Here is a 23,846-nt window from a genome sequence, read left to right as displayed (position 1 = left end):
CATACAGCTCGGATCCTGTCCTTTGGGAATTTAGAGGAGGAGAGGGATCCAGGAGGCCTTTGTGAAGGAGACAAAGCCCTGTGAAGGCTGAGCCTTGAAGCCATGAAGTACTGAGGAGAGACCCGCCTGAGCAGAGGCACTGGGATTGGGAAGTGCGGGATGTGATAAAGCTGTCAGTCAGTTCCCCTGAAGCTGGTGTGCGTAAAGGGCTCGTGAGGCCAGAAAGGCAGGTGGGGATAGAGACTGCAACAAAGAGGAAGAATCTGTGGGAGGACTGAGTGCAGGAGCTGTGGACGCCGCACCCACTCTCGGGTTTCACACGAGGATGTCCCGCTTGCTCGCAGTTCATCACTACAGTCCTGTGAACTCGAGGAGACAGAGGTGGGATGGACAAGGGCTGTTTCATGAAGGTGGGGAAAACCCCGCAGGGAGCACGAGCAGGACCATCTTTCTCTACCGTGTGCCATGTTCGTGCTGGCGCTGCTGTGTGGGTTTGGTTGGTTTGAGTTTGAATCTTTATCCTTTTCAGTGCCCAGTGAGCCAGCATTTGACGGTTTAGTCTTTTAAAGTGACACCTCAGTGGAGTTTTTCCCCAGGTCACATTCTGAGAACTGAGTAATGAGTAAGAACCCATCACTTAAGACAGGACTCAGAAATGCTTCCTGCAGAGACAGGCTTCCTTCTTCCCGTTGACTCTTTGAAGCAACATTAGTATCTGCTATTTCTTTTTTAAAAAAAATTTTAATCTTTATTGGAGTATAATTGCTTCACAATACTGTGTTAGTTGATGTTGCACAACAAAGCGAATCAGCCATGTGCGTACACGTGTCCCCACATCCCCTCCCTCTTGAGCCTCCCTCCCACCCTCCCTATCCCACCCCTCTAGGTCATCACAGAGCGCCAAGCTGATCTCCCTGTGCTCTGCGGCTGCTTCCCACCAGCCAACTATTTGACATTTGTTAGCTTATATATGTCAATGCTACTCTCACGTTAGCCCAGCTTCGCCCTCCCACCCCAAGTCCTCAAGTCCATTTTTTATGTCTACCTCTTTATTCCTGCGCTGCAGCTAGGTTTGTCAGTACCATTTTTTTTTTTTTAGATTCCATATATATGCGTTAGCATATGGTGTTTGTTTTTCTCTTTCTGACTTACTTCACTCTGCTCACCATTGCTAATTATTAGAGAAATGCAGATCAAAACTACAGTGAGGTATCACCTCATGCCAGTCAGAATGGCCATTATCAAAAAATCTAGAAACAGTAAATGCTGGAGAGGGTGTGATGAAAAGGGAAGCCTCTTGCACTGTTGGTGGGAATGTAAATTGATACAGCCACTATGGAGAACAGTATGGAGTTTCCTTAAAAAACTAAAAATAGAATTACCATATGACCCAGCAATCCCACTACTGGGCATATACCCTGAGAAATACTATTTCTTAAATGGACCAGTAATGTCTGTTAATGGAATGTGTTTATCAAAGCAGGACTCCTCAGAGCAAAAGAAAAATTAAAGGATGAATTGCTTCATGAAACCCTTTCCGTGCCACGCCTCTCCCACTCTTGTCCCTTCTAGGTCATCCAGGATATTTCGGGCTCTGAAGGAGGGCTCTCCTTGCCTTGTGATGACTTCCTTTTGTGCCCTAGGACAGATTCAGATTTCCTATCTCAGGCCTCGTTTGATCCCTCCTCTCCTCTGGGGTGGGAAATTGAACCTCGTTTGTTAGGTGTAAGTAACCTCTGAACCTCTCCTCCAAGGACGTTATTTTATGAGATTTGTATTTTATTTCTCTTTTGCTTCCTTTTAATTTTTTGGAGAATAGTTTTTGAGTTCATTTAATAATTTCCCATCACTTGACTGCAGCTACCTTAAATCATCCAATGAGACAGACTTACGAACCAGATGAGATTGGTCAGTCCCTTCACTGCCAGCCCCTTTCTTTAAGGTGGACCACAGTCATTATAATGAAGCGTGATGTGGATGCCTTTGGGGGAGGAGAGGGAAGGGGGCTTTGACTACTTTGCCATTCACCCCTGACCCCTGACTTTGACTACTTTGCCATTCACCCCTGACTTACTACTTGCTAAGCTGATAAGCAGTCGCACAGTAGTGGTGGCGAAGATCATTTGAACAGGGTGCCTGTTGAGATGGGTTTAGGTAGAGACTGGAAAAACCACTCAAAGACAGCAGGCAGTTTTCATTCAAGTGGAGAATTCATCTTGGATTTGGAAACATCCCTGCCTTGAACTTCTAATAATGCAAACGTAAAAAGCAAAGACTCTGGTACTTCCCTGGCGGTCCAGTGGTTAAGACTTGGCACTTCCACTGCAGTGGGTGCAGGTTCGATCCCTGGTAATGGGAACTTCTGCATGTGCGGCCAATAAAAAAGCAAACACCCCTTCTCCCACTTTGGGTATAATGGGAGTTAGACCTGAACTTGGGGAGGTGAGCCGGCCCCAGTGATACGGAGGTAGATTGCAGATACTTAGGCTTGCAGCTCCAGGGAAGTATTTTTCACATTGTTTTGACCATGACCCACAAGAAGAAATATATTACACGTCATTATACGCACACACATACTTCAAACAAACATTTCACCAAACTGTCTACACTTACTTCCTTAAACACACTCTGATATTTTCTTTTTGTGAATATGCTGGTTGGAACCCAGTAAACTGATGTCCTGACCCACTGATGGGTCTGGATCTAGCCTGAGAAGCTGTGAGGGAGCCCACAAGGAGGGGTCTGGCCCTGGCCCTGAGAGCAGCGCTTTCCCCATTGGATGTCCCTCGTGGTCTGTAAAGCACCTGGATAGTTCTGTCAGAAACTGCAGCCTGGTCTTGGCTGGGCCGTGGGGGGTTCAGGAGGGGCTGCCCACACTGGAGGGCAAACAAGAGCAGGTTGGTGGGCCTCCTCATAAGGCGTGGTGTCACTCCATTGAGGCTGCATCTCTGAGTGCTGGAGAGCCGTGTGAGGGGAGGGCTGAGGAAGAGGCTGGCAGGAGAGTGAGGAAGGGAGGCCTGGTGACAATTCCTAAGCCTTTCCCCCAGGATGATGTCAGCTTCCAAAATCCCCAGCCATGACTGGAACAGGGCGGCAGCGGAAATCTCCCTGTTTAAAATGTCAGGCCTGAGTTTCACTCAACAAATATGTACTGACATATTATGTTGCAGTCATAGCAGTGGGCATGGGATGCAGAGATGTCCAAAGGCAAGGTCCCCGCCCTCCTGGAGCTTACGGTCTTAGTGAGGGACACAGACAATAAGTAAATAAGATCATATTCAAGAGTGACAGGGGCTCTAAGGGAATAAGAAGGGGTAATGGGATAGAAAGTGTTTGGGGTGGAGGCGCTTTTGGTGGGTGGTAGTAAGAACAGGACTTTTTTTTTTTTTTTTAAGGAAATGGCATTTGAATTGAAATTGATGAACAGTTGCAAAAATCTGTGCTTCCGAAATGGCAGCTTGAGAGCAAAATACAGATTTGCTGGTCCCATCCTAGCCTTAAGGGAATGAAAATATTTGGGGCAGGGCCCAGGAATTTGCATTTTTCTTCCAAATGATACCCATGCTCACTAAAACTGGAGACGTGTTGCCCTGGGGCTTTTACTTTGAGAGGAGGTCACACCTGGTGAACTTTAGGGTCCCTTCCAACTCCCAACTCCCAGAGCCTATGGTTCAGGGAAGGGAACTTATTCCTGTGTGAGAGCCAGGCTAGGGAGAGGAGCAGGACCACGTCCGGTCAGACTGCAGGATGGCAGCGAGTGAAATGCGGAAAACAAGCGTGCACAGCCCAGCACACACGTGCACACGCACACCGAGCTCACCCAGGACCCCGCCTCTCGATGGCTGTCCCACGTTCTGAACCTGATCTTCTCAGAGGTGTCCTCATCTGTGTTCCCACTGCCTCTAATTTAATTCCACCGTCCGTGAGGGGTTGCAGATTCAGCAGCTTAGGTGAGGTCCGTCTCTTGCTTTGGGAGCATTTCCACAGCTGGTCCCCGCCCTCTCTCCAGGCATCTTTAAGATCCCAGGCCTCGGCTGCCTGTCTCCCCATCCCCACCCCACCCACCCTCCCTGCCCTACAGAGTTCTCCGTGCTCTGGCCACTGGGGCGTGCCTGGCAACTTACTCCCCCGGAGTGTGGGGTTTAAACGGGCCGGCCGCAGCTGCTGCAGTAGGAACGCGCACTTCATCCCAGCCCCCATCCTGTGAGGGGAGGGCGAGGGTTGCCCCAGGGAGCAAGAAAAATCAAGAAACCTGTTTGTATCTGTCTGTCAATGCTCTTTATCCCGTCTTCGCCTCCACTTCCTGTGTTGTAGGTCCCCCTCCCCTGGCCTCAGTTTCCCCGGCCATGCAATAGGAGGAACCCCTGGATTTCTTTGGGGGCGGAGAAGGGGCGTTGCTTCCAAAGGAGACCCTCTTCTCACCGCACCCCTCCCGGGCGGCGGCGATCGCCGGGAGGGCCCTCGCAGGCCAGTGGCCGGGCGGCGGCCCGGCGGTGTCACTGTCACAGTCAGGGGAGGAGGCAAGGTCGCAGTCTGAGGCCCCCGCCTGGCCTCGGGCGGCGCTGCCGCGGCCTCGCCAACCGCCGGACCCCGCCCGGTGAGCCGCGCACCCGGGCGCAGCGGTGCCCACACTGGAGGCCGGGCGGCGGCGGGGGCGGCTCCATGCGGTACACGTGTGGCGACGCGATCGCGGGCCAGGTGAGCCGGCGCCATGGGGCAGGCGGGCTGCAAGGGGCTCTACCAGTCGCTCTTCGACTACAAGACCGAGAAGTACGTCATCGCCAAGAATAAGAAGGTGGGCCTGCTCTACCGGCTGCTGCAGGTCTCCATCCTGACCTACCTGGTGGTGTGAGTTCTCCGGGGCTCGGGGCTCGGGGAGGGGGAAGGGCCGGCCGGGGCCGCAGCTGTGGCCTCCGGGGGCTGGGAATTGGCCTGGGGGCGCCGGGGGTGCCCTGTGACTGGGCTCTGGGACCCTGCTCGGGAAGGCAGCCCTTCTTGTACCGTTGGGCTTAAGGGTGGGGGGTAAGGAGGGAGCCCTCAACTCCCCAGCGGCTCTTGAGGTGATGAGATGCGCCGGGGTTCCTGGGGCCCCCCCATTTGTGAGGCTTTCCGTGGGCAGTTCCTTTCTCCAGGGCTGGGGCCGCCAGTGCTAGGGCTTTGGGAAGGGGGCGAGGCTGCGGGGGCTTGGGCTGCAGCTGTCATGGCAGCCCCCCTGGGCCCTAGCCCGGGCTGGCCCAGGCCGGCCCCCGGTGGTTTATTTATAGTCACTGAGCTCAGCGCCAGTCTCCTGGCAGGGGCAACTCAGGAGCCTGGCATGTCCCAGAACTCCCTTCTGGCTGGCTCGCCCCACCCGCGGCTGGCCTCTCTGGGGGTCCTGCCCCGAAACCCTCTGCGCTCCCTGGCACCCAGCTCTCCTGTCTGCCCCCCTCCCCCGCCCTGCAGGAGCTGGCACCATCAGCTGAGGGGCAGCTCCTTGGGGTCAGCCAGGCACTGTTCAGAGGCCTCACCCCCAAGCAGGGAGCGGACAGGTGGAGAGGAAATGACACCAGACAGCTGGGATGCGGATGTGCCTCTTTTATTCCTTCAGTTTAATGCTGTTGAGTCCCTCCTACTTCCTGACTTGGGGAGCAGTAGAGGCTCCTCCAGGGAGGGCAGCCCTGACCTCACCTCACTCCCACCCGGAGGCCGGGCTTCATCCCTGAGCTTCATCCTTAAGACACCTGGCTGCCCCCCACCTGAGGGCCTTCTGTCTTACTGCTCCTCAGCCAGGCTTCCCTTTCCTCCCCTACGTCGTTAGCGCCCACTCATCCTTCACACCTGGGTTCTCGCATGCTCCTCCCCAGAATTCCCACAATGTAATTACGTGCGTATTCAGGGGATCATTTGCTTAACGTTCGTGCTGAATGCCCTTGTCAGCCTGGGGATGCCATGAGGGCGGGGCCTGCCTGGTATCCCCTAACTGCTTAGGGGACAGGTGTGAAACGAATGAGTGAATGAAGGGTTGTTGTTCCTTGAGTATTTGCTGAATGTTTCTGTCCAGGCCAGGCCCAGTGTGTCCCTACTAAAATGGCTGGTTGGCTCAAGGGTCACAACCCTCTCAGAGGTCTTGGAGATGGGACAGCCTAGGGCCCCAGGACATGCCAGCTCTGCCCCCAGAGATGAGGGTGGAAGCATCCTGGTTGCTGCCTGGGAGAGGCAGGGCATCCCACAGCACTGCTGCAGGACCTCAGGAAGGCGGCTTCCTGCCCTCTTCTGGCTGCAGTTTTCCCAACTTTACCAAGGCGGGTTGACCTGGACAATCTCTAATTAACAGTAACCTCAGTAATAAGTTGATGTGTTATATTCATTGAGCTCCTCCTCTGTGCCTGGCACTCGCTGTGCTAAGCAATTTACGTGTGCCATCTCATTAAAAAAAAATTTTTTTTTCTATTTTGATGTAATTTATACTCACAGAAAAGTTTTAAGAGTAGTAGTTTTTTTAATGCCCTTCACCTAGATTCCTCAAATGTTAACATTTTACTACATTTGTGTTTTCCTTATCCCTTTCTCTTTCTATGTGTGTGTATACATGTGCAATTTTTTTCTGTTGAGTAGGTTGCAGGCATGATGTCTCTTGATTCCTAAATTCTTCCATGGGTATTTCTTAAAAACAAGGAATCTCTTATTTAATGAAGTAAAAGCATGAAAATTCGGGAATTAACATAAAAATATTATCATCTAAGCAAGAGACCTTTTGTAAATTGTCCCCAAAATTACCTTTATAGGAAAAGAAAATCCGAAATCATGCCTTGTGTTCAGTTGTCATGTCTCCTTTAATCTGGAATCACTCCTGAGTCTGTCTTTGTATCTTATGACACTGACATTTTTTGGAGAGTGCAGGATCTTTTAAAAACCATTTTTAAATTGAGGTAAAACTCACATAGCATGTAGTTCATCATTTTAACTAACCATGTTAAATTACACAATTCAGTGGGTTTTAGTACATTCACAATGTTGTACAACCATCACCACTATCTAATTCCAGGACGTTTCCATCACCCCCAAAAGAAACCTGTGTCTATTAACAGTCATTTGCAATTCTCCCCTACCACCATCCCTCCCTTGGTAACCACTAATCTACTTTTTGTCTCTATAGCCCATTCTGGACATTTCATATAAATCAAATCATTACAACATGTGGCCTTTTTTTGTCTGGCTTCTTTCACTTAGCATAATGTTTTCAAGATTTATACATACTGTAGCCTGTGTCAGTAAATTATTCCTTTAATTGCTGAATAATACCTCCTTGTATGGATACACCACATTTTGCTTATGCATTCATCGGTTGGACATTTGGATTGTTTCTACTTTTTGGCTATTAGGAAAAATGCTGCTAAGAACATTCATGTGTAAGTTTTTGTGTGGATATATGATTTCAATTATCTTGGTTATATACTGAGGAGTGGAATTGCTGGGTCATATAGTAACCTTGTGAGCAACTACCCAACTGCTTTCCACAGCACCTACACCTTTTTACATTCCCACCAGCAAGTACCAATTTTTCTGCATCCTCACCAACACTTGTTATTTCCCATTTTTTGGATTACAGCTGTCTTATTGGGTGTGAAGTACTATCTCACTGTGTTTTTTGATTTGCATTTCCTGACTAAAGATGTTGAGCATCTTTTCACGGGCTTATTGGCCATTTGTATGTCTTTCTTGGTGAAATATCTATTCAAATCCTTAGCCCATATTTAAATTGGATTACTTGTCTTTTTTATTGTTGAGTTGTAAGACTTCTTTGTATATTCTGGGTACTAGACCCTTATCAGTTATGTGACTCACAAATATCTTCTCCCATTCTCTGGGTTGTCTTTTCACTTTGTTGATAGTGTCTTTTTTTTTTTTTTTAATTTTATTCTTGGTGACTTTTGGAAGTTTGCCAATAGAACCTCCTCATAAGTAAACTCTGGAATTCACATGTACTGTTTTTGTTGTTGTTGTTGGGGGTAGGAGTTTATTAATTTAGTTTTGCTATGTTGGGCCTTCGTTTCTGTGCGAGGGCATTCTCTAGTTGTGGCAAGCGGGGGCCACTCTTCATCGCGGTGCGCGGACCTCTCACCGTCGCAGCCTCTCGTTGCGGAGCACAGGCTCCAGACGCGCAGGCTCAGTAGTTGTGGCTCACGGGCCTAGTTGCTCCGTGTCATGTGGGATCCTCCCAGACCAGGGCTCGAACCCGTGTCCCCTGCATTGGCAGGCAGATTCTCAACCACTGCGCCACCAGGGAAGCCCCGATAGTGTCCTTTGATGCACAAAAAAGTTCTTAATTTGGATCAAGTCCAACTTACCTATTTCTTCTTTTGTTGCTTGTGTTTTGGGTGTCAAAGAGTACAGGATTTTGCACTCTAATTTTGTAGAATCCCCCTCAGTTTGGGTCTGTCTGAGGTCTCCTCATGATAAGTTCCAGGTTGTGCACCGTGTCCTTTAACCATCCTCACCCCTCTGGAAGGAGGTGCACTTAGCCCTGTGTTGACCCCCAGAGTTCATTGGCTCACCCGGGGTCACATGGCAAGTGTGGGTCGAGCTGGTTTCATCCCAAGCTTGCCCAGCTGCAGGGCCTTGGCTCCTGAGAGCAGCAGCCTCTCGCTTCTGGGGTTGCTTGTCACCTCTGCTGCTTGCAGGACTGGCTTTCAGGCGGCAGAGGGAGTTGTGACTCCTGCCCAGGAGCTGGTGGGAAAGGTGGAGCCCCAAGCCCGACCCCTCCACACCCTGGGGGCCTGAGGAAACTTCCTGAGGGCAGCAATGAGGCTGACGCCCACCTGCTTGCCCCTCCCTGCAGCTGGGTGTTCCTGGTGAAGAAGTGTTACCAAGACACGGACACATCCCTGCAGAGCAGCATCATCACCAAAGTCAAGGGTGTGACCTTCACCAACACCTCAGAGCTTGGGGAGCGGCTCTGGGATGTTGCCGACTATGTCATCCCACCCCAGGTCTGAGCCCCACCCAGCACAAGGGCCCAGGCTGGCAGGGTCTGGATCCGGGTGGGTGACATGGGAAACTGCTTGGGGGAGCCAGGGACCTCCATTCACTGTCTCCCTTGGCCTGGGATGGCTGCAGGGTTTGCAGATAGACTCTGCCCAGGTCCTTTACCCCATGCCAAACCCCAGCCCTCCCCAACTGTGCCTTGCGGGGCTGCTCTGTTCCCATGAAACCCTGAGCCTGTTGAAACCAAATGGGACCCAGAGAACTTCCAGGTCAGTGTGAGTCAGGTGGCCTGGCACCGAGAGCCCTGCCCTTATATTGGCCACTGTCCCTGGGAGCAGTTCCCTGTGCCGGGGCCGGGCCACCTCTTCACTGCCCCTTCTCCTCTCTCCCCTCCTGTATCTCAGCTTGGACCCTGGGGGCTGAGGTCAGAATGGTTTGGGGTTGTGGGCATGGAAGAGACCCCTCTAAGCATACCTGCTCTGGGACTCCGAGGTCAGTGGGCTCGTGGGTGGGACCCACTGATTTGTGGCCCCAGTGTCTGCAACACCCATGCAGAGATCCCACCACCTGCCAGGCAGCCCCGGGAAGGGGGGACCCCAGATGGCAGGAGGGGGTTCCTCAACCTCCCTCTGGTTTCTCAGGGAGAGAATGTCTTCTTTGTAATCACCAACCTGGTCGTGACCCCCAACCAGCGGCAGGAAACCTGTGCCGAGGTGCGTCTTGGTGCAGAGAGCTGGGGAGGGGGTGGGAGAGCTGCCAGCAGTACTTGGGGTCCACCCCTCTCCTGAGGCAGGGGTGTCAACCCCCTCCGAGGGCCCTGGGGGATGTGTGCACCAGCGTGCATACCTGCATTATTCAGGGGAGAAGCAGGTTCTCAAGGGGTGAGCAGCCACAGGCAAGGGAGGAACCCCTGGCCTCACCCTGGGGTGGGACCTGGTTCTGAGAAGGGGTCCCTGCAAGCACCTGCCCCCCGCCAGGCACCCTTTCTCTCCTGGCAGAGTGAAAGCATTCCGGATGCCTTGTGCTATGAGGACAGCGACTGCCCTCCTGGGGAGCCTGTTGTGGCTGGAAACGGTGAGGACTGGAGTAGACAGGGCTGGGGGCAGAAGGGGAGTTGGAACCAGGAGGTTCCTGGCATTGTCCTTCTCCCACCCCTGCAGGAGTGAGGACTGGCCGCTGCCTGCGGGCGGGGAGCGAGCAAAAGGGCACCTGTGAGATCTTCGCCTGGTGCCCGGTGGAGACAAAGTCCAGGCCAGCGTGAGTGGCTGTAACTTCGGGACCCTGAGGAGTTACCCAGTCCTGGGCAGCGGGTCCCAGCCCAATGGTGGAGACATGTCCTGGGGGAGAAGCCAGGGCACCCCACAAAGGCCCCAGGACCACCCCGACATGATCAAATTGACTGTCCTTTGCAAAGGCTCCAGGGCACCCAGGGAGCAGACAGGCTTCAGCCTCCGCACAGGCATGGAGGGGGCGGGGTAGGGCCTCCTGAGCAGACTGTCCTGCCTCGGTTTTCAGGAAGCCACTCCTGGGCGAAGCTGAAGACTTCACTGTTTACATAAGGAACTTCATTCGTTTCCCCAAATTCAACTTCTCCAAGTACGCGGGCCCATGTGTCTGGGACGCTGTGTGGAGTGCCCCACTGGGTGGTGAGGGGGCACCCTTTCCCGTGCGGTGGCGGCAGGGCTGTGTCCTTTCGTGCTGGAGGGTGTTGGGGGTGGGGAAGCAGTCAGGATCTGAGGGGCTTTAGCCAAGGGCTCAGTGTGGGTCACACCCGGTTTCTGGCCTGGGAACAGCGAGTCTCACCTTCCTTTCACTGGCTCTTCATGGCCTCCACCCAGGACAAATGTGCTGGACACCACAGACAGAGCTTTCCTGAAGTCCTGTAAATTTGGCCCCAAGGACCCCTACTGCCCCATCTTCCGACTTGGGTCTGTGGTCAGCTGGACGGGGAGCAGCTTCCAGGAGATAGCTGTGCAGGTGGGTGGTGGGGCTGGCCGGCTCTGGGCTTGAGCTCTGCAGTGAGGAGGGGGTGTGGAGGAGGACCCACGCGATGGGGTGGCCCTACAGTCACCTGCCCAGGGACCGTCTCAGAATTAGCTGTGCTGCACACTTGCACCTGCGTCTGGCTCTGAGTCCAGGGGCATCAGCTGAAACCGAGCCAGGAGCCCCACTGGCACCCTGGCTGTGGTGTGAGGTGCCAGTCCTGCAGTAGGTGCTTGCTCGGGTCATTCCCTTCTCCCTGGAGTGTGAAGCAGGAGGATATGGGCTGTCCGCGACGCACTTTTCTCAGTCACTCCAGAGGTGTGAACCCTGGGCCTTCTTCCCTGCCGGAAGGATGCTCCAGTGGGGCCAACCCCCTGCCTGAGCTCTCCACGAAAAGCTGGTCTGTGACTTGTATCTCCAGAAAGTTCTGTGCACTGATTCTTGTCTCTTTTGCATCAAGGGTGGTGTGATAGGAATTCAGATTGAATGGGACTGTGATCTTGATAGAGCTCCCTCTGAATGTTACCCTCGCTATTATTTTAACCGTCTGGACAACAGATTTTCAGAAAACTCTCTTTCTTCTGGGTACAACTTCAGGTAACTGGGGCTAAGTCTGCCACCTTATGACCCTCTCCACGTTTCGTGTCCTTGCCTGGGTGCCAGCGCTACGACACCCCTTTCTGGGGGTGGGTGTCAGAGCGGGAGGTGCAGGGAGGCTGCCAGGGGGCCTCTGGGAGAGAAGCATCTGCCATGGCTCTGGACTTGCCCTGAAGCTGAGGCCTGGGTCAGGCCCATCAGTGCCTTGGTGGTCCGGGTTGGCCCAGTAGTCGTGGGAAAGCCCTTGCCTCTTGGGGAGCGTCTGACAAGAACTTCAAAGATCTGAACGAACCTTTTATGTCACGTCACCAAGGGGGTCTCCAACCTTTCCTGGGCCTGCTGAATGCCAGGGTCCTGGGGTGGGGGGGTTATAAATCTCCAAGGTAGTGGAGCCTGTGTTGCCAAACAGGGAAGACCCAGGTAGGCCGAGGGCTCCCCGAGCCGTGTCTCCCCCAGGTTTGCCAAGTATTACCGAGATGCAGCTGGGGTGGAGCTCCGCACGCTGTTTAAAGCCTACGGGATCCGCTTTGATGTGATGGTGAACGGCAAGGTGTGTGGGTGAGGCTCCCCTTCTGAAGCTGGGCAGGTCCTGGGAGGGTGGGGCATGCTGGGGGGGGGGGCCAGGTTGGCCCTGGGGGAGTCCCGGGGGATCCCGCTGTCCTGCTGCCTTCCTCACCCCACCTTGTCTTTCTGTGCTCCAGGCAGGGAAGTTCAACATCATCCCCACAGTCATCAACGTGGGCTCAGGGGTGGCGCTCATGGGTGTGGTGAGTACCTCTCCCCCACCCTCTTTACCCTCCGAGCACCCGCAGGGGCGGGCAGCAGGGACACTGCCCCACAGGAGTTGTCCCAGTGCTCCAGAAAGAACCAGAACTGGGGAGGTCAGTGCAGATGGGGGTGAAGAGGGCTCTCTGGGACTTCACACCCCTCCAGCAGCCCCCAGGTGGCCGTGACTACCTGGGTTTCTTTCCAGAGCCAGAGCGGCTTCTGCCTGTGGCTCTGCAGCTAGGGGGGGGCGGGTTCTCTGGGATCCTGCGCAGCCTTGTCTCCACTTCTGCTAAAAAGAGGCAGGATCCGGCTATACACAGGGCTTCTCAGCCGCGGCCCTGTTGACACGTAGGGCCAGATCACTTTTTTTGAGGGGTGACCGTGTGCATTGTAGAGTGTCTGACAGCATCCTCGGCCTCTACCCACCAGACGCCAGCGGCACCTTCCCCCACAGTTGTGACGGCCAATAATGTCTCCAGACGTCGCCAAACTGCCCCCCGGTTGTGAATCACGGGGCTAAAAAGATGAGAGGCAGGGAAGTCGGGCTGTAGTCCAGGTCTGTCCCTTCAGTTGGGCAGAGGGGCCACCGGAGAGGAAGTAACAGCTGGAGGGCAGGGAAAGGCTTCCCCTGGATCTTTCATGCCCCTTTGTTTTTCTGGAAGTTTTTTAAAGACAAGGCAGTCATCAGAGTGGCTCACACCCGTACCAGCAAGCCACTTGCCAAGGTTTCTGGCAGCCTTGTCCCCTGGTTCCTCTGCCCAGGAGGTCACAGCAGCCCCATGGGGGCTTCCAGGAGGACCTAGGACTGACTTCTGATTGAGACCAGGAACACCATGTCCTGTAGCAGGACTCAAAGAGGCCATGCTCCTGAGAGGTGGTCAGTGGATGAAAGTGGGCCCCAAGGGCCTCCTCTTAACTGCAGCAACATTGTTGGGGGGCCCTGCACGTTTACATAGGTAACTTCCCGAGACAGGGGCCATCTTCAGACATCACTTTCTTATGATGGGGGTAAATCAGAACACAGGCATCTGGGGACACACTTGTGAAATGAAGGTAAGGGGGAAAAGTGGTAGAGGCTGGGTGGGGGGTGGGAGGAGTGTTCTCTGTGGAACAAGGAATTGATGACCTTTTTAGCATCTGGGGGGGGGGAGTATGGCGGGGAAGGTTGTGCAATGCCCAGGGTCAGAGGACTTGCTTCACCTGTGGTCCTCCATCAACCCTCTCCCACCCCCCCGCCCCCTCCTCTCTGTGCAGTGGGTGGAGTCGCCCTCTGGTGGAGGAGACTGGTATTTGCGCCATCCACTCTGGTCTGAAGAGCTTGTGTTCAGGTGTCAGTGGGTCGGTCCGCTGGGTTGGCTCAGCCCTCATCTTTCCTTGACCGCTGCTGTGGTGTCCTTGTTGTTCAGATACCCTCCAGTCCCTCTCTCACTGCCTACTAGAGGGATCTTCCCGCAATGCCACAATTCTGTTCCTGGCCCTGTTCCCAGGCATGACGAGCCTGTTCCTCTGCAGTGCCCTTCCTGAGCGTTTTTTCCTTTTTCCTTATATAAAATCCTATTCAGCCTCAAGACTCAGCCCAGATGTTCCTCCCCAGGCTGAGTAGCGTCCCATCTTCTCTCTGCTGCCCCTGCTCCTGTCCCCATCCTGGGACATTGTCACTGTCATAATTTATATGCCCGCCTCCTGCACCAGAGGGGGAGTCCCCAGAGGGTCTCACTGGCTTACTCTTGGCCGCACCCCAGGGCAGTGCTTAGCAGACACTGGCTGAAGGCGTGATCCGATGGCATCAGGGTAGTGCGGGGTGCTCACCCTGAGGGGTCAGACAGACCACAGGCTAACTCGGGCTCTACCATGGAGCAGCTTTGTGGCCCTGGACAAAGATGCCTCTTTCTGTGCGCAGCCCCCCTCAGGGGTTGCTGCAGGATCAAATGGGATGTAGTTGGTGTCAAGTGGCCGGGTGCTCTCTGGAAGTCTAGGATCCTGAGTCAGGGACCCCAACTCTTTTGCAGGGGTCTTTCTTCTGCGACTTGGTACTCATCTACTTCATCAAAAAGAGCCACTTTTACCGAGACAAGAAATATGAGGAAGCGAGGTCAGTTATGCTTCCTCCCAGCGGCCCTAGGGGAGCCCACTAGGTCAGCCTTTCCCCCTCCCGGGCTCAGAACTCTTACCCTGGTTTTATGTCGGCGTTTGGCGGGTAGAGGCAGGGCTGAATACGGGGAGCTCCCTTGGAAGGGCTGGGTAAGGCGGAATGTTCTGAGTACCGGCTCTACAAAACTGGATTCTACTTCAGAGCAGCTGGCAGAAGACAAGACCACCCAGGCCATGGGCAGGAGACCTCGTTTCCAGGCCTGGCCCTGCCACTGTCTCCCCAGGTGACTTTGGACCAGTCCCAGGCCGCCTTGGGCCTCAGTTTCTCTGTGAGATGAGAGTGTTGGTTTACATACAGTGCCTTCCAGCACCTACAATTTTAGGATTCTTGGACTTGGTGGTCCTGGTGGGTGAGTGAGTGAGTGAGTGAGTGAGTGTGTGTGTGTGTGTGTGTGTGTGTGTTTGTGTGTTCGTGTGTTCAGAGGAGCTGAGATGGGAAATGCACTGGGCGCTGCTCCCTCACTCCCACCCCAACCTGGGACGGGGCGGAGGGCCAGCCTGCATCATCTGCCTGGACTGAACCCCAGCCCTGGTTCTCGGGCTGAGCCCTGAGCCCTGACTGTACCTGCCACCCCTGCTGAGCTGCTGGGGGAAGAGGGGCGCCCCCTGCAGGGCGAGTGGCTCACCTGTCCCAGGGAGGAGGTGGGACCCACAGGCCAGGGTTAATGGGTCATGTCCTGCCCAGGGACCTAGAGGTCCTCGCCCGAATGGCAGAGTCCTCGCAGCAGAGCATGGCCCCGGACGCGGCGGGGCTGGCGGAGCAGCCAGAGGTGCAGGATGGAGGTCGCGCCCAGGAGAATGGCTGTGTGTGCCGGCAGCTCCTCCAGCCTGCCAGGTGAGGGGCTGCCCAGCCAAGGGCCAGGAACGAGGCCCGCAGAGACAGCCCAGCTGGCTACTGTGCTCCCTGCTCTGGGTGACCTGGCCCCAAGGCAGCATGCCAGGGACCCAGCAGAGCCCATCCAAGCTGGACTCTGGGGGGGAGGGGTGCTGGTGGTGCTTTAGCCCCTCCACGATGCCCGTTACCCTCCAGTACCCCTGAGCGACCACAAACCTGTCTGCTTGCTATGCTGTGCCCACGTTAAGACAGTACTATCATTTACTCAGGCTTACTCTGCTGGGCACTGCTCTGAGTTCTTTGTACACGTGAACTCTTTTCAGCAACCTAATGAGGTGGACATTAATATTTCCTGTTCTAATGAGGAAACCAAGGCTCAGAGAGGTCAAGTAACTTGCTCAAGTCACACAGCTAATAAATGGCAGAGCTGGGATTTGAACCTGGGCAGTGGGTTCCTAGAATCCAGTTCTCCATCAGGTTGTTTTGCCTTACCGGCCCTTCATCCCTCCACGCCTCATCAGATGCCTCCCCCTAGGCTCCTCTTTGATGTGGAAATTCTGGAGCTGCCCTAGCCTGAGGACAGTGGTGGCTGTGCTGACAGGTGACCTGCAGGCTGCCCTTCCCTGAGCACTGCCCAGAAGCCCCGGGCAGCCTGGCGCTTTCTGTAGACCTGACCACAGCCTGGCGTGGGAGGGAGCCCTGGGTTGAGTCAGGAGGCAGCCCTCAGGCCTGCTCTGCTTCCCTGCCTCGCTATGTGCCCCTGAGCAAGTGCCTGGCCCTTTCTGGGCCTGTTTTCCCTTTTGTTCCGGGGGTGCTGGACACAGGGGAACCTCCAACTCAGTGAGTAGGGTTCCCTGACTCTCCTCTCGTGAACTACATCAGAGGCGTTCACTGACCTGGGGCTGGCTGCCCTCTGCTTCGAGCTTCCATTCTCTGCTGACTCAGCGATTGGCAGCCTCCAGTGGGGAACTGGGCCTGGGCAGGGAAAGAGGGAGCGGTGAGCCAGGATGGAGAGGGAAGGCAAAGGATGGAGAGGAGTGAGGAAAGAACGATGGAGAGGCTGGGAGATCTGCTGGGGTAGGCCTGTGCCAGCAGCCCCCCACGTGCTCCCTGTCACTTCCTGGGTGCTCACCTGAGCTCCTTCGCCTACAAGAGGAAAGAGCGGTTGCCCTGCTGGTCTTGGCCAGCCTCGCCTGTTGCTGTGGGGCCGCAGCGGCTGCTCATTGCTGGGCCAGCTCCAGAGGCCGCGGCCTGAGCACCTCCCTGTGCCTGGGCTGTGGCCAGGGAGCCCTCAGACTGCTGCTGTGAACGCTCACTGCCTACCGCGCTGCCAGCCAGAGGCTTCTGCAGGCGGAGCCTGCCTTTAGGGAGGCCGTCCCTGCCTGCAGGGCTCCCAAGCGTCCTCTGTGCCCCCACCCGCCCACACACAGGTCTGGCCACCAGGGGAATGGAAAGGTGAATGTGGAGCAGCTGCAGAACCTGCAGACCGTGGAGGCATAGCCAGAGCTGTTGGCTGACAGCAGATTTGGTGAAGATTTGAGGGCAGAACTGCCCACGGCTCTGAACTGGAAAGAGTCATCGTCATCCACATGGGACGGGGCTTCCAGGCACAGCCCTCTCTCCTGCACTTTGGGATCCTGCTACAAGCTTTTTGTTGTGTGTGTGCGGAGGGGAGCCTCCCAGTGGCCACAGTGGCTCATGCAGAAGAGGCCCTGGGGAGGGGAAGGGTGGAGGGCAGGCCAAGGGCCTAGAGTGTTTTCATTTTTCCTGAGAACTTAGTAGGGCATTCAGTTATTCATTCACATAACAAACACTGATGCCTGCTGCGGGCTGGGCCCTGTCCAAAAGATGCTTGAATGAGACACTGACCTGGCCCCCAGGGAGGGGGGCATGCATGTAATTCCCTTCAGAGCCGACAGACATGACAGCTGGGCCCAGGACTCTGGCCTTCCTCCAGCCTCTAGCCGAGACCTGCACAAATCCCTAGAGCGAATGATGGCTCCTCAGAGAAGGACCTTGGCCAACACCCAAGGGGACATGTGGCCTTGCCCCCAGGGGTGAAATTTAAAGGTGGCCAAGGAGGCAACTGGGAAAGGACTGGACCTGTGAGGAGGCAGCTGGCCATGAGGAAGGAGAGCCTCGGGAAGCTCAGGGGATAGCGTCTCACCCAGATGGGAGACACATCTGCCTGTGTGGTTTGGCTCTCGCTGTTCTGTGGGGCTTGCAGTGTCCCTGCCCGGCTTCCCTCCCTGTCTCCTCTAGGGCTCCATCTAATGAGATGATGAATGGCGCTCAGTCGTCAGGTGGAAACAGTTGTTACTAGGTTGGCCTTCAACCCCCTCCCTCAGTGGCTGTAAAGCACTGCTATTAAAGTGTGGTCTGGACCAGCAGCATCCGCATCATCTGGGAGCTTGTTAGAAATGCAGTCTCAGGCCCCTCCCTCATCGCCCTAAATCAGAACCTGCATTTCAGCAAGACTCCCAGGTGATTCACGCGCACGTGAAAGGTGGAGAAGCAGTGCTTGAGGAGATGGCGCAAGCTACTCTGAGACCAAGCAGATTCCCCCCTTCCCTCCTCGGGAAAGTGGCATTATGCTCAATTCATTTAAATTAAAATATTTTGGCTAGGTCATACTTAAATGACTCAAAATTTAAGAGGTACAAAAGAACAGAAGTGAAAAGCTTCCCTCCCACCCGTTCCCGGAGGCAACCTGTGTTACCAATTCCAAGAGGCTCACCTGTCTTGCTGAGAATCCACTGGGTTACTCACGCCTTCCCTCAGGAAATGAACTTTTCCTGCCGCCTGCAGTCAGACCAAGTCTCCTCTGTCAGATGCAAGAGAATATGCTGGGCTAGGGAGCCGGCTGGCTGGCTTCTCCCGCTGCACTGGCTGAGGAGCCCCAGCGAAAACGCAAGGGGAGGGGTCTAGAACTCAATCATGGTTGTTGAAACCAGCTGGCAGCCCAGGCCTGCAGTGCTGCCCGTCACCCAGCAAGCCTGGGTGCTGTGTGAGCACCTGCCCTGACTCAAAGGAGCACCCTCTCTGAGAGGACTCTGGTTCTCCTCCACACAGAGCGGGGAGTAAACATCCTTCCACTGGGGCCTTTGGACAAGAGGGTTGGAGGGGCGGAAAGGTCTCTGGCGAGGCTGGCCTCTGGGGCACAGGGGCGTGGTCCCCAGAACTGGACCCCTTCTAGATCAAGCAGCTCCTCCCCTGGGCTGCTAGGTGAGCTGTCAGCAAGCCCAACCTGCTGTCTGGAGAGAAAGTGAAAAGTCCAGGTGATTTGCTGTGGTGTTTCATTTCCTCTCTAAGGCTAACCCTTGGATCTGATAACACAGCATGTTACTTATATGTTTGGGAGTGAAAAGGGCAGGGGTCACGGCCACTGAGGAGTTGGGTCTGGTTTCTTTTAACCTGCTTTTGGAATCGCTTGGCAGCAGCCATAACACTTGACAGCTGTGCTATTTGTTTTATACTGGAATGGAAATGTCTCCCTACAGCTACTCCTTCAGTCAGTAAATATTTATTGAGTGCCTACTGTGTCAGGTGTTGGACTAAATGCTGGTGACACAGTGGCGAGCAGCACAGAAACGGTCCCTGCCCAGGTGCTCAGAGTCTAGAGGTCACACATCAATCACAAACAGGATGGGATGCTTTGAGAGTCCTCAGTGAGGAGGGGCCAGGTTTCCACAAGGAAGTGACACACAAGTTGAAGTCAGAAAGGTTAGTAGCAGTCTAACTAGGTGATGGGGGAAGCATCCACGTCAGGGAACTGCATGTAGAAAAGACGTGAGAGAGCAACTGAGGAAATGGAATGCAGACGGTGTCACTGGAGCAGCTTCTGTGAGGCTTTCATCAAGTTAACGTTCTTTAATTTTAAGGGTTGCCCCTTTAAACTTACTGCCATGGAGGACTTAACCTGTTTCTTCAAGTACAGCAAAGCTTTCCAGGTGGCCTCTCCCGTACATGTCAGAGGCCCCATGCTCAGGAAGCCAGACTGGCCAGTGGCCCCCATCAAAGCTTCTGGATGGTGTCACACACAGCCAGTTCCCATGCTTTTGCACAGCATCACCCCTGCCCGCGTTTTTGCAGAAACTTGGTGAATGAGTAGGAGGCTCATTAATCTTACAGAAACTGGCTTTGAAGTGGGAAGAAGAGAAGCAGGAACTTGAGCACTTTCCAAACCTGGGAAATCCCCTTTCCCTCGGTGCACCTCATCAGGAAGATGATCATGCTATCCTCTTAAGATCTTTCCATGCTGACATTTCAGCATCACAAGAATTGTCTATGCTTATGTTCAAGCCCTGGCCTAAAGCCATCTACCTATTCCATGCCTTTGGAGTACCATGATGCTGGCCAACGGGAAAGTTTCAAATTGGGTGCTACTAATGTGACATCATAGGGACCAGCCATTGAAAGAGCAAAGAGCGGGCTTCCCTGGTGGCGCAGTAATTGAGAATCCGCCTGCCAGTGCAGGGGACATGGGTTCGCGCCCTGATCTGGGAAGATCCCACATGCCCCGGAGCAACTGGGCCCGTGCGCCACAACTATTGAGCCTGTGCTCTAGAGCCCGTGAGCCACAGCAACTGAGGCCCGCGCACCTAGAACCCGTGCTCCGCAACAGGAGAGGCCACCGCAATGCGGCAAAGAGTGGCCCCCACTCACTGCAACTAGAGAAAAACCCGCAGGCAGCAACGAAGACCCAGCGCAGCCAAAAATAAAATAATTTATATATATAAAAAAAAAAGCGCAAAGTGCCCTTTACTCCTGATGCAGTGGTCATCAGGACTGATCAGTCACAGATGCCTTTTTGTGCCCCCCAAGCCCATCAGTTCCTTTCTCAGTGGCTAGCTGACCCCTGGGAATAAAGGGAATGTGACTTCCTCCAGGTGTCTCTGAGTACCCCAGATAGGGTCTGCAGTGCCCTGGGAAGTCCTTAAATCACCCCATTTGGAATGGCAACTTGCACGTCTGGAAAAGGGCTCCACTTGGTTCCAACCTGCCCCCCCCCTCCAAGTGGTACAACTCTCCTCAGAGCATATTCTCCAGTGGACCCAAGAATGCTCTCTACAAAAGATACCTTTCTTTCAGCTGTTTCCCCTTAGGCCAGCACACAGAATTAAAGGGGGGAGATATCAAGCATTTTCTGGGTCCTGACCAGTATATGTATTTTCTGACATTTTAATTTGGTTATAAAACAATAAAAGGTGTTAACTTTAAATGTGTCCTGATCTTTTCTCCTACATATTTTCATGGATACCTGGTGTTTTAGAGGAAAGTGTAAAGAAGGCAAGACCAAAAGAGGCAGACACAAGAAACAAATAGTGAGCAATATATTACTTTCCTTATTGTCTTGCAAAGAAATTCAAATGAAAGGAAACTCTTTAAACTAGCAAACATTAAAGGACTAGGAAGGCACTGATAAAACTGGTCCTTTTCATTTAATGAGTATAATCTGATAAAACTCTGGAAAGCATTTGGAATCAAGTTTTTATCTTCTAGTAGCTTACTAAATTCCCTCAAAATGATATAGATGTGAAGACATGCACTGCAGTCTTTTTTATAATAACCTTTCAAACAATTTTACTGCCCAACAATAGAGGAATGGTTAAGTAAATCAGCTCACTTTCGCCATACCCCCCAGCAGGACTCACCCTGCATCAGGACTGAACCCTCCCTTCCCACTTAGAGAAGTCCCTGAAAGGACCAGGGAGGTTGGGAGAGGGGGTGGGGTGTGTAAACCATGAACGTGAGCATCTTCATTGGTGGTCAGAGAAAGGGTTCAGAGGTGGTCACTGGGAGAAGGAGGCAAAGCTATCACCTCAGCCGCTTCTTGGCTTCATGTGAAAACATCTGGTCCAGAGCCCAAAATGGGATTCAGGAGGCCTGGGCCTCCACTATTGGTCACAGGTTACCACCTACTATCTGTAAAAGGGGACCTGAATTCAAGTTCTCAGATCCCCTTCTGATCTAAAACTGATTCTTTTCTAAAAGTCCCAATCTGATCACATCGCTCCTAGCTAAAACTTTCAAAGGCTCCCCCCAATTGCTATTAGTATCAAGGGCAAACTGTAATTGAGCAAGACCCTATGTGGCCTTCCCGGGACAGAATGTCCTCCACATGCCTCCTGTCTGTAGAAAAACTTTAGCCTCCTAGGCTTTCCCCCAGTTCCAAAGAATAAATTTAATCAGAGAAGGGAGAAAACACAGAAAGAAAGAAAAACAGTCAAGCAAGACAAAATAATAGCTAAACTAAGTCAAAGACCTTTAGTTCCTCCTCAAGGGCTATAGATAACATTCTGAGCCACCTCCTTTGAGCTGTTTTGCAGATAATGAAACCCTCACCAGGTGGAAGAAGTTAACTGTATGCTGCCCACAAGCAGTAGACCCCAGACCTGTTAGAACCACAAGGTTGATGATGTTAACTCCTGGTCACCTCAACAGCAACCAATCAGAAGACTGTCCACAGGTTGATCACGCACCCTGCAACCCTCTCCCTCACCCTGTCTTAAAAAACCTTTCCCTGAAAGCCATCAGGGAGTTTGGGCCTTTTGAGCACTAGCTGCCTGGTCTCCTTGCTTTGCGCCTGCAATAAGCACTGCACTTTCCTTCACCACAACCCAGTGAAAGTAGATTGGTTTTACTGCGCATGGACAAGTGGACCCAAGTTTAGTTCGGCAGCAAAACCTCCCACTGTGCTCTACCTCAGGGCCTCTTCTAACTTTTCAGACACAGGCCAAACTCCTTTGTTCTCACTGGCCCTCACACATGCACTTTCTTGCAAGTAACTCCTTCTCCACACTTGACTGTTACTCAACCTTTGCATCCTAGTTGTAATGTTATTTCCTCAAAGAAGCTACCCCAGGGGCTTCCCTGGTGACTCAGTGGTTAAGAATCCACTTGCCAATGTAGGGGACACAGGTTTGAGCCCTGATCGGGGAAGATCCCACATGCCGCGGAGATACTAAGCCCGTGTGCCACAACTACTGAGCCTGTGCTCTACAGCCCGTGAGCCACAGCTACTGAGCCCTCATGCCACTGAGCCCACATGCTACAACTACTGAAGCCTGTGCGCCTAGACCCCATGCTACGCAACAAGAAAAGCCACCGCAATGAGAAGCCCATCAATACAACTAGAGAAAGCCCGCGTGCGGCAACAAAGATGTAATGCAGCCAAAAATAAATAAATAAAATAAGTAAATTGAGAGATTGGTTCAAGATGGCGGAGTAGAAGGACGTGCTCACACTCCCTCTTGCGAGAGTATCGGAATCACAACCAACTGCTGAACAGTCATCGACAGGAAGACACTGGAACTCACCAAAAAAGATACCCCACATCCAAAGACAAAGGAGAAGCCACAACGAGACGGTAGGAGGGGTGCAATCACAATAAAATCAAATCCCATAACTGCTGGGTGGGTGACTCACAGACTGGAGAATACTTATACCACAGAAGTCCACCCACTGGAGTGAAGGTTCTGAGCCCCACATCAGGCTTCCCAACGTGATGTCCAGCAACGGGAGGAGGCATTCCTAGAGAATCAGACTTTGAAGGCCAGCAGGATTTGATTGCAGGACTTCGACAGGACTGGGGGAAACAGAGACTCCACGCTGCAGGGCACACACAAAGTAGTGTGCGCATCGGGACCCAGGGGAAAGAGCAGTGACTGCACAGGAGACTGAACCAGACCTACCTGTTAATGTTGGGGGGTCTCCTGCAGAGGCAGGGGCGGGGGGGTGGGGGTGGGGGGGTGGCCACTGTGTCTTACTGTGAGGACAAGGACACTGGCAGCAGAAGTTCTGGGAAGTACTCCTTGGCGTGAGCCATCCCAGAGTCCTCCATTAGCCCCACCAAAGAGCGGGTAGGCTCCAGTGTTGGGTTGCCTCAGGGCAAACAACCAACAGGGAGGGAACCCAGCCCCAACCATCAGCAGACAAGCGGGTTAGGATTAAAGTATTACTGAGCTCTGCCCACCAGAGCAACAGCCAGCTGTACCCACCACAAGTCCCTCCCATCAGCACACTTGCACAAGCCTCTTAGATAGCCTCATCCACCAGAGGGCAGACAGCAGAAACAAGAACTACAATCCTGCAGCCTGTGGAACAAAAACCACATTCACAGAAAGATAGACAAGATGAAAAGGCAGAGGTCTATGTACCAGATGAAGAAACAAGAAAAAAAACCCAAAAAAACAACTAAATGAAGTGGAGATAGGCAACCTTCAGAAAAAGAATTCAGAGTAATGATAGTGCAGATGATCCAGGACCTCGGAAAAAGAATGGAGGCAAAGATCGAGAAGATGCAAGAAATGTTTAACAAAGACCTAGAAGAATTAAAGAACAAACAAACAGAGATGAACAATACAATAACTGAAATGAAAACTACACTAGAAGGAATCAATAGCAGAATAACTGAGGCAGAAGAACGGGTAAATGACCTGGAAGACAGAATGGTGGAATTCACTGCTGCGGAACAGAATAAAGAAAAAAGAATGAAAAGAAATGAAGACAGCCTAAGAGACCTCTGGGACAACATTAAATGCAACAA

The 23,846-nt window shown here is 53.3% G+C and overlaps 1 protein-coding gene across 6 annotated transcripts; it reads left to right on the top strand.

The window, feature by feature from the left end:
- Positions 1-4,176: 4,176 nt before the first annotated feature.
- Positions 4,177-21,450, top strand: P2RX5 (purinergic receptor P2X 5). Of its 6 annotated transcripts, XR_009517088.1 has the most exons (15): positions 4,177-4,848; positions 8,819-8,969; positions 9,606-9,677; positions 9,963-10,038; positions 10,125-10,221; positions 10,480-10,560; positions 10,803-10,941; positions 11,408-11,544; positions 12,001-12,094; positions 12,246-12,311; positions 13,269-13,365; positions 14,322-14,404; positions 14,606-14,809; positions 15,149-15,298; positions 16,729-21,450. XR_009517088.1 is itself a non-coding variant. In XM_059998220.1 (13 exons), the coding sequence occupies exons 1-13, from the start codon at positions 4,712-4,714 to the stop codon at positions 16,796-16,798; spliced, it is 1,353 nt and encodes a 450-aa protein (XP_059854203.1). In that variant the 5' UTR covers positions 4,177-4,711; the 3' UTR covers positions 16,799-21,450. The 6 variants fall into 6 exon arrangements, 4 of the variants coding, with proteins under 4 accessions (XP_059854203.1, XP_059854205.1, XP_059854204.1 ...); XR_009517087.1 differs by lacking the exon at positions 13,269-13,365; XM_059998220.1 differs by lacking the exons at positions 13,269-13,365; positions 14,606-14,809.
- The last annotated feature ends 2,396 nt before the right edge of the window (positions 21,451-23,846 follow it).

Source organism: Delphinus delphis, chromosome 19 (genome assembly GCF_949987515.2).
Source record: "Delphinus delphis chromosome 19, mDelDel1.2, whole genome shotgun sequence".
Lineage (NCBI taxonomy): Eukaryota > Metazoa > Chordata > Mammalia > Artiodactyla > Delphinidae > Delphinus > Delphinus delphis.
Note: the sequence above shows the minus strand (reverse complement) of the source record. Positions and strands in the feature narration are given on the sequence as shown.

Coding starts and splice junctions, on each gene's coding strand:
- P2RX5 (XM_059998220.1), top strand. CDS start 4,712: ATGGGGCAGGCGGGCTGCAAGGGGCTCTACCAGTCGCTCTTCGACTAC. Junction 11,545..12,000: donor TCTTCTGGGTACAACTTCAG/GTAACTGGGGCT, acceptor TGTCTCCCCCAG/GTTTGCCAAGTATTACCGAG. Junction 12,095..12,245: donor ATGTGATGGTGAACGGCAAG/GTGTGTGGGTGA, acceptor TCTGTGCTCCAG/GCAGGGAAGTTCAACATCAT.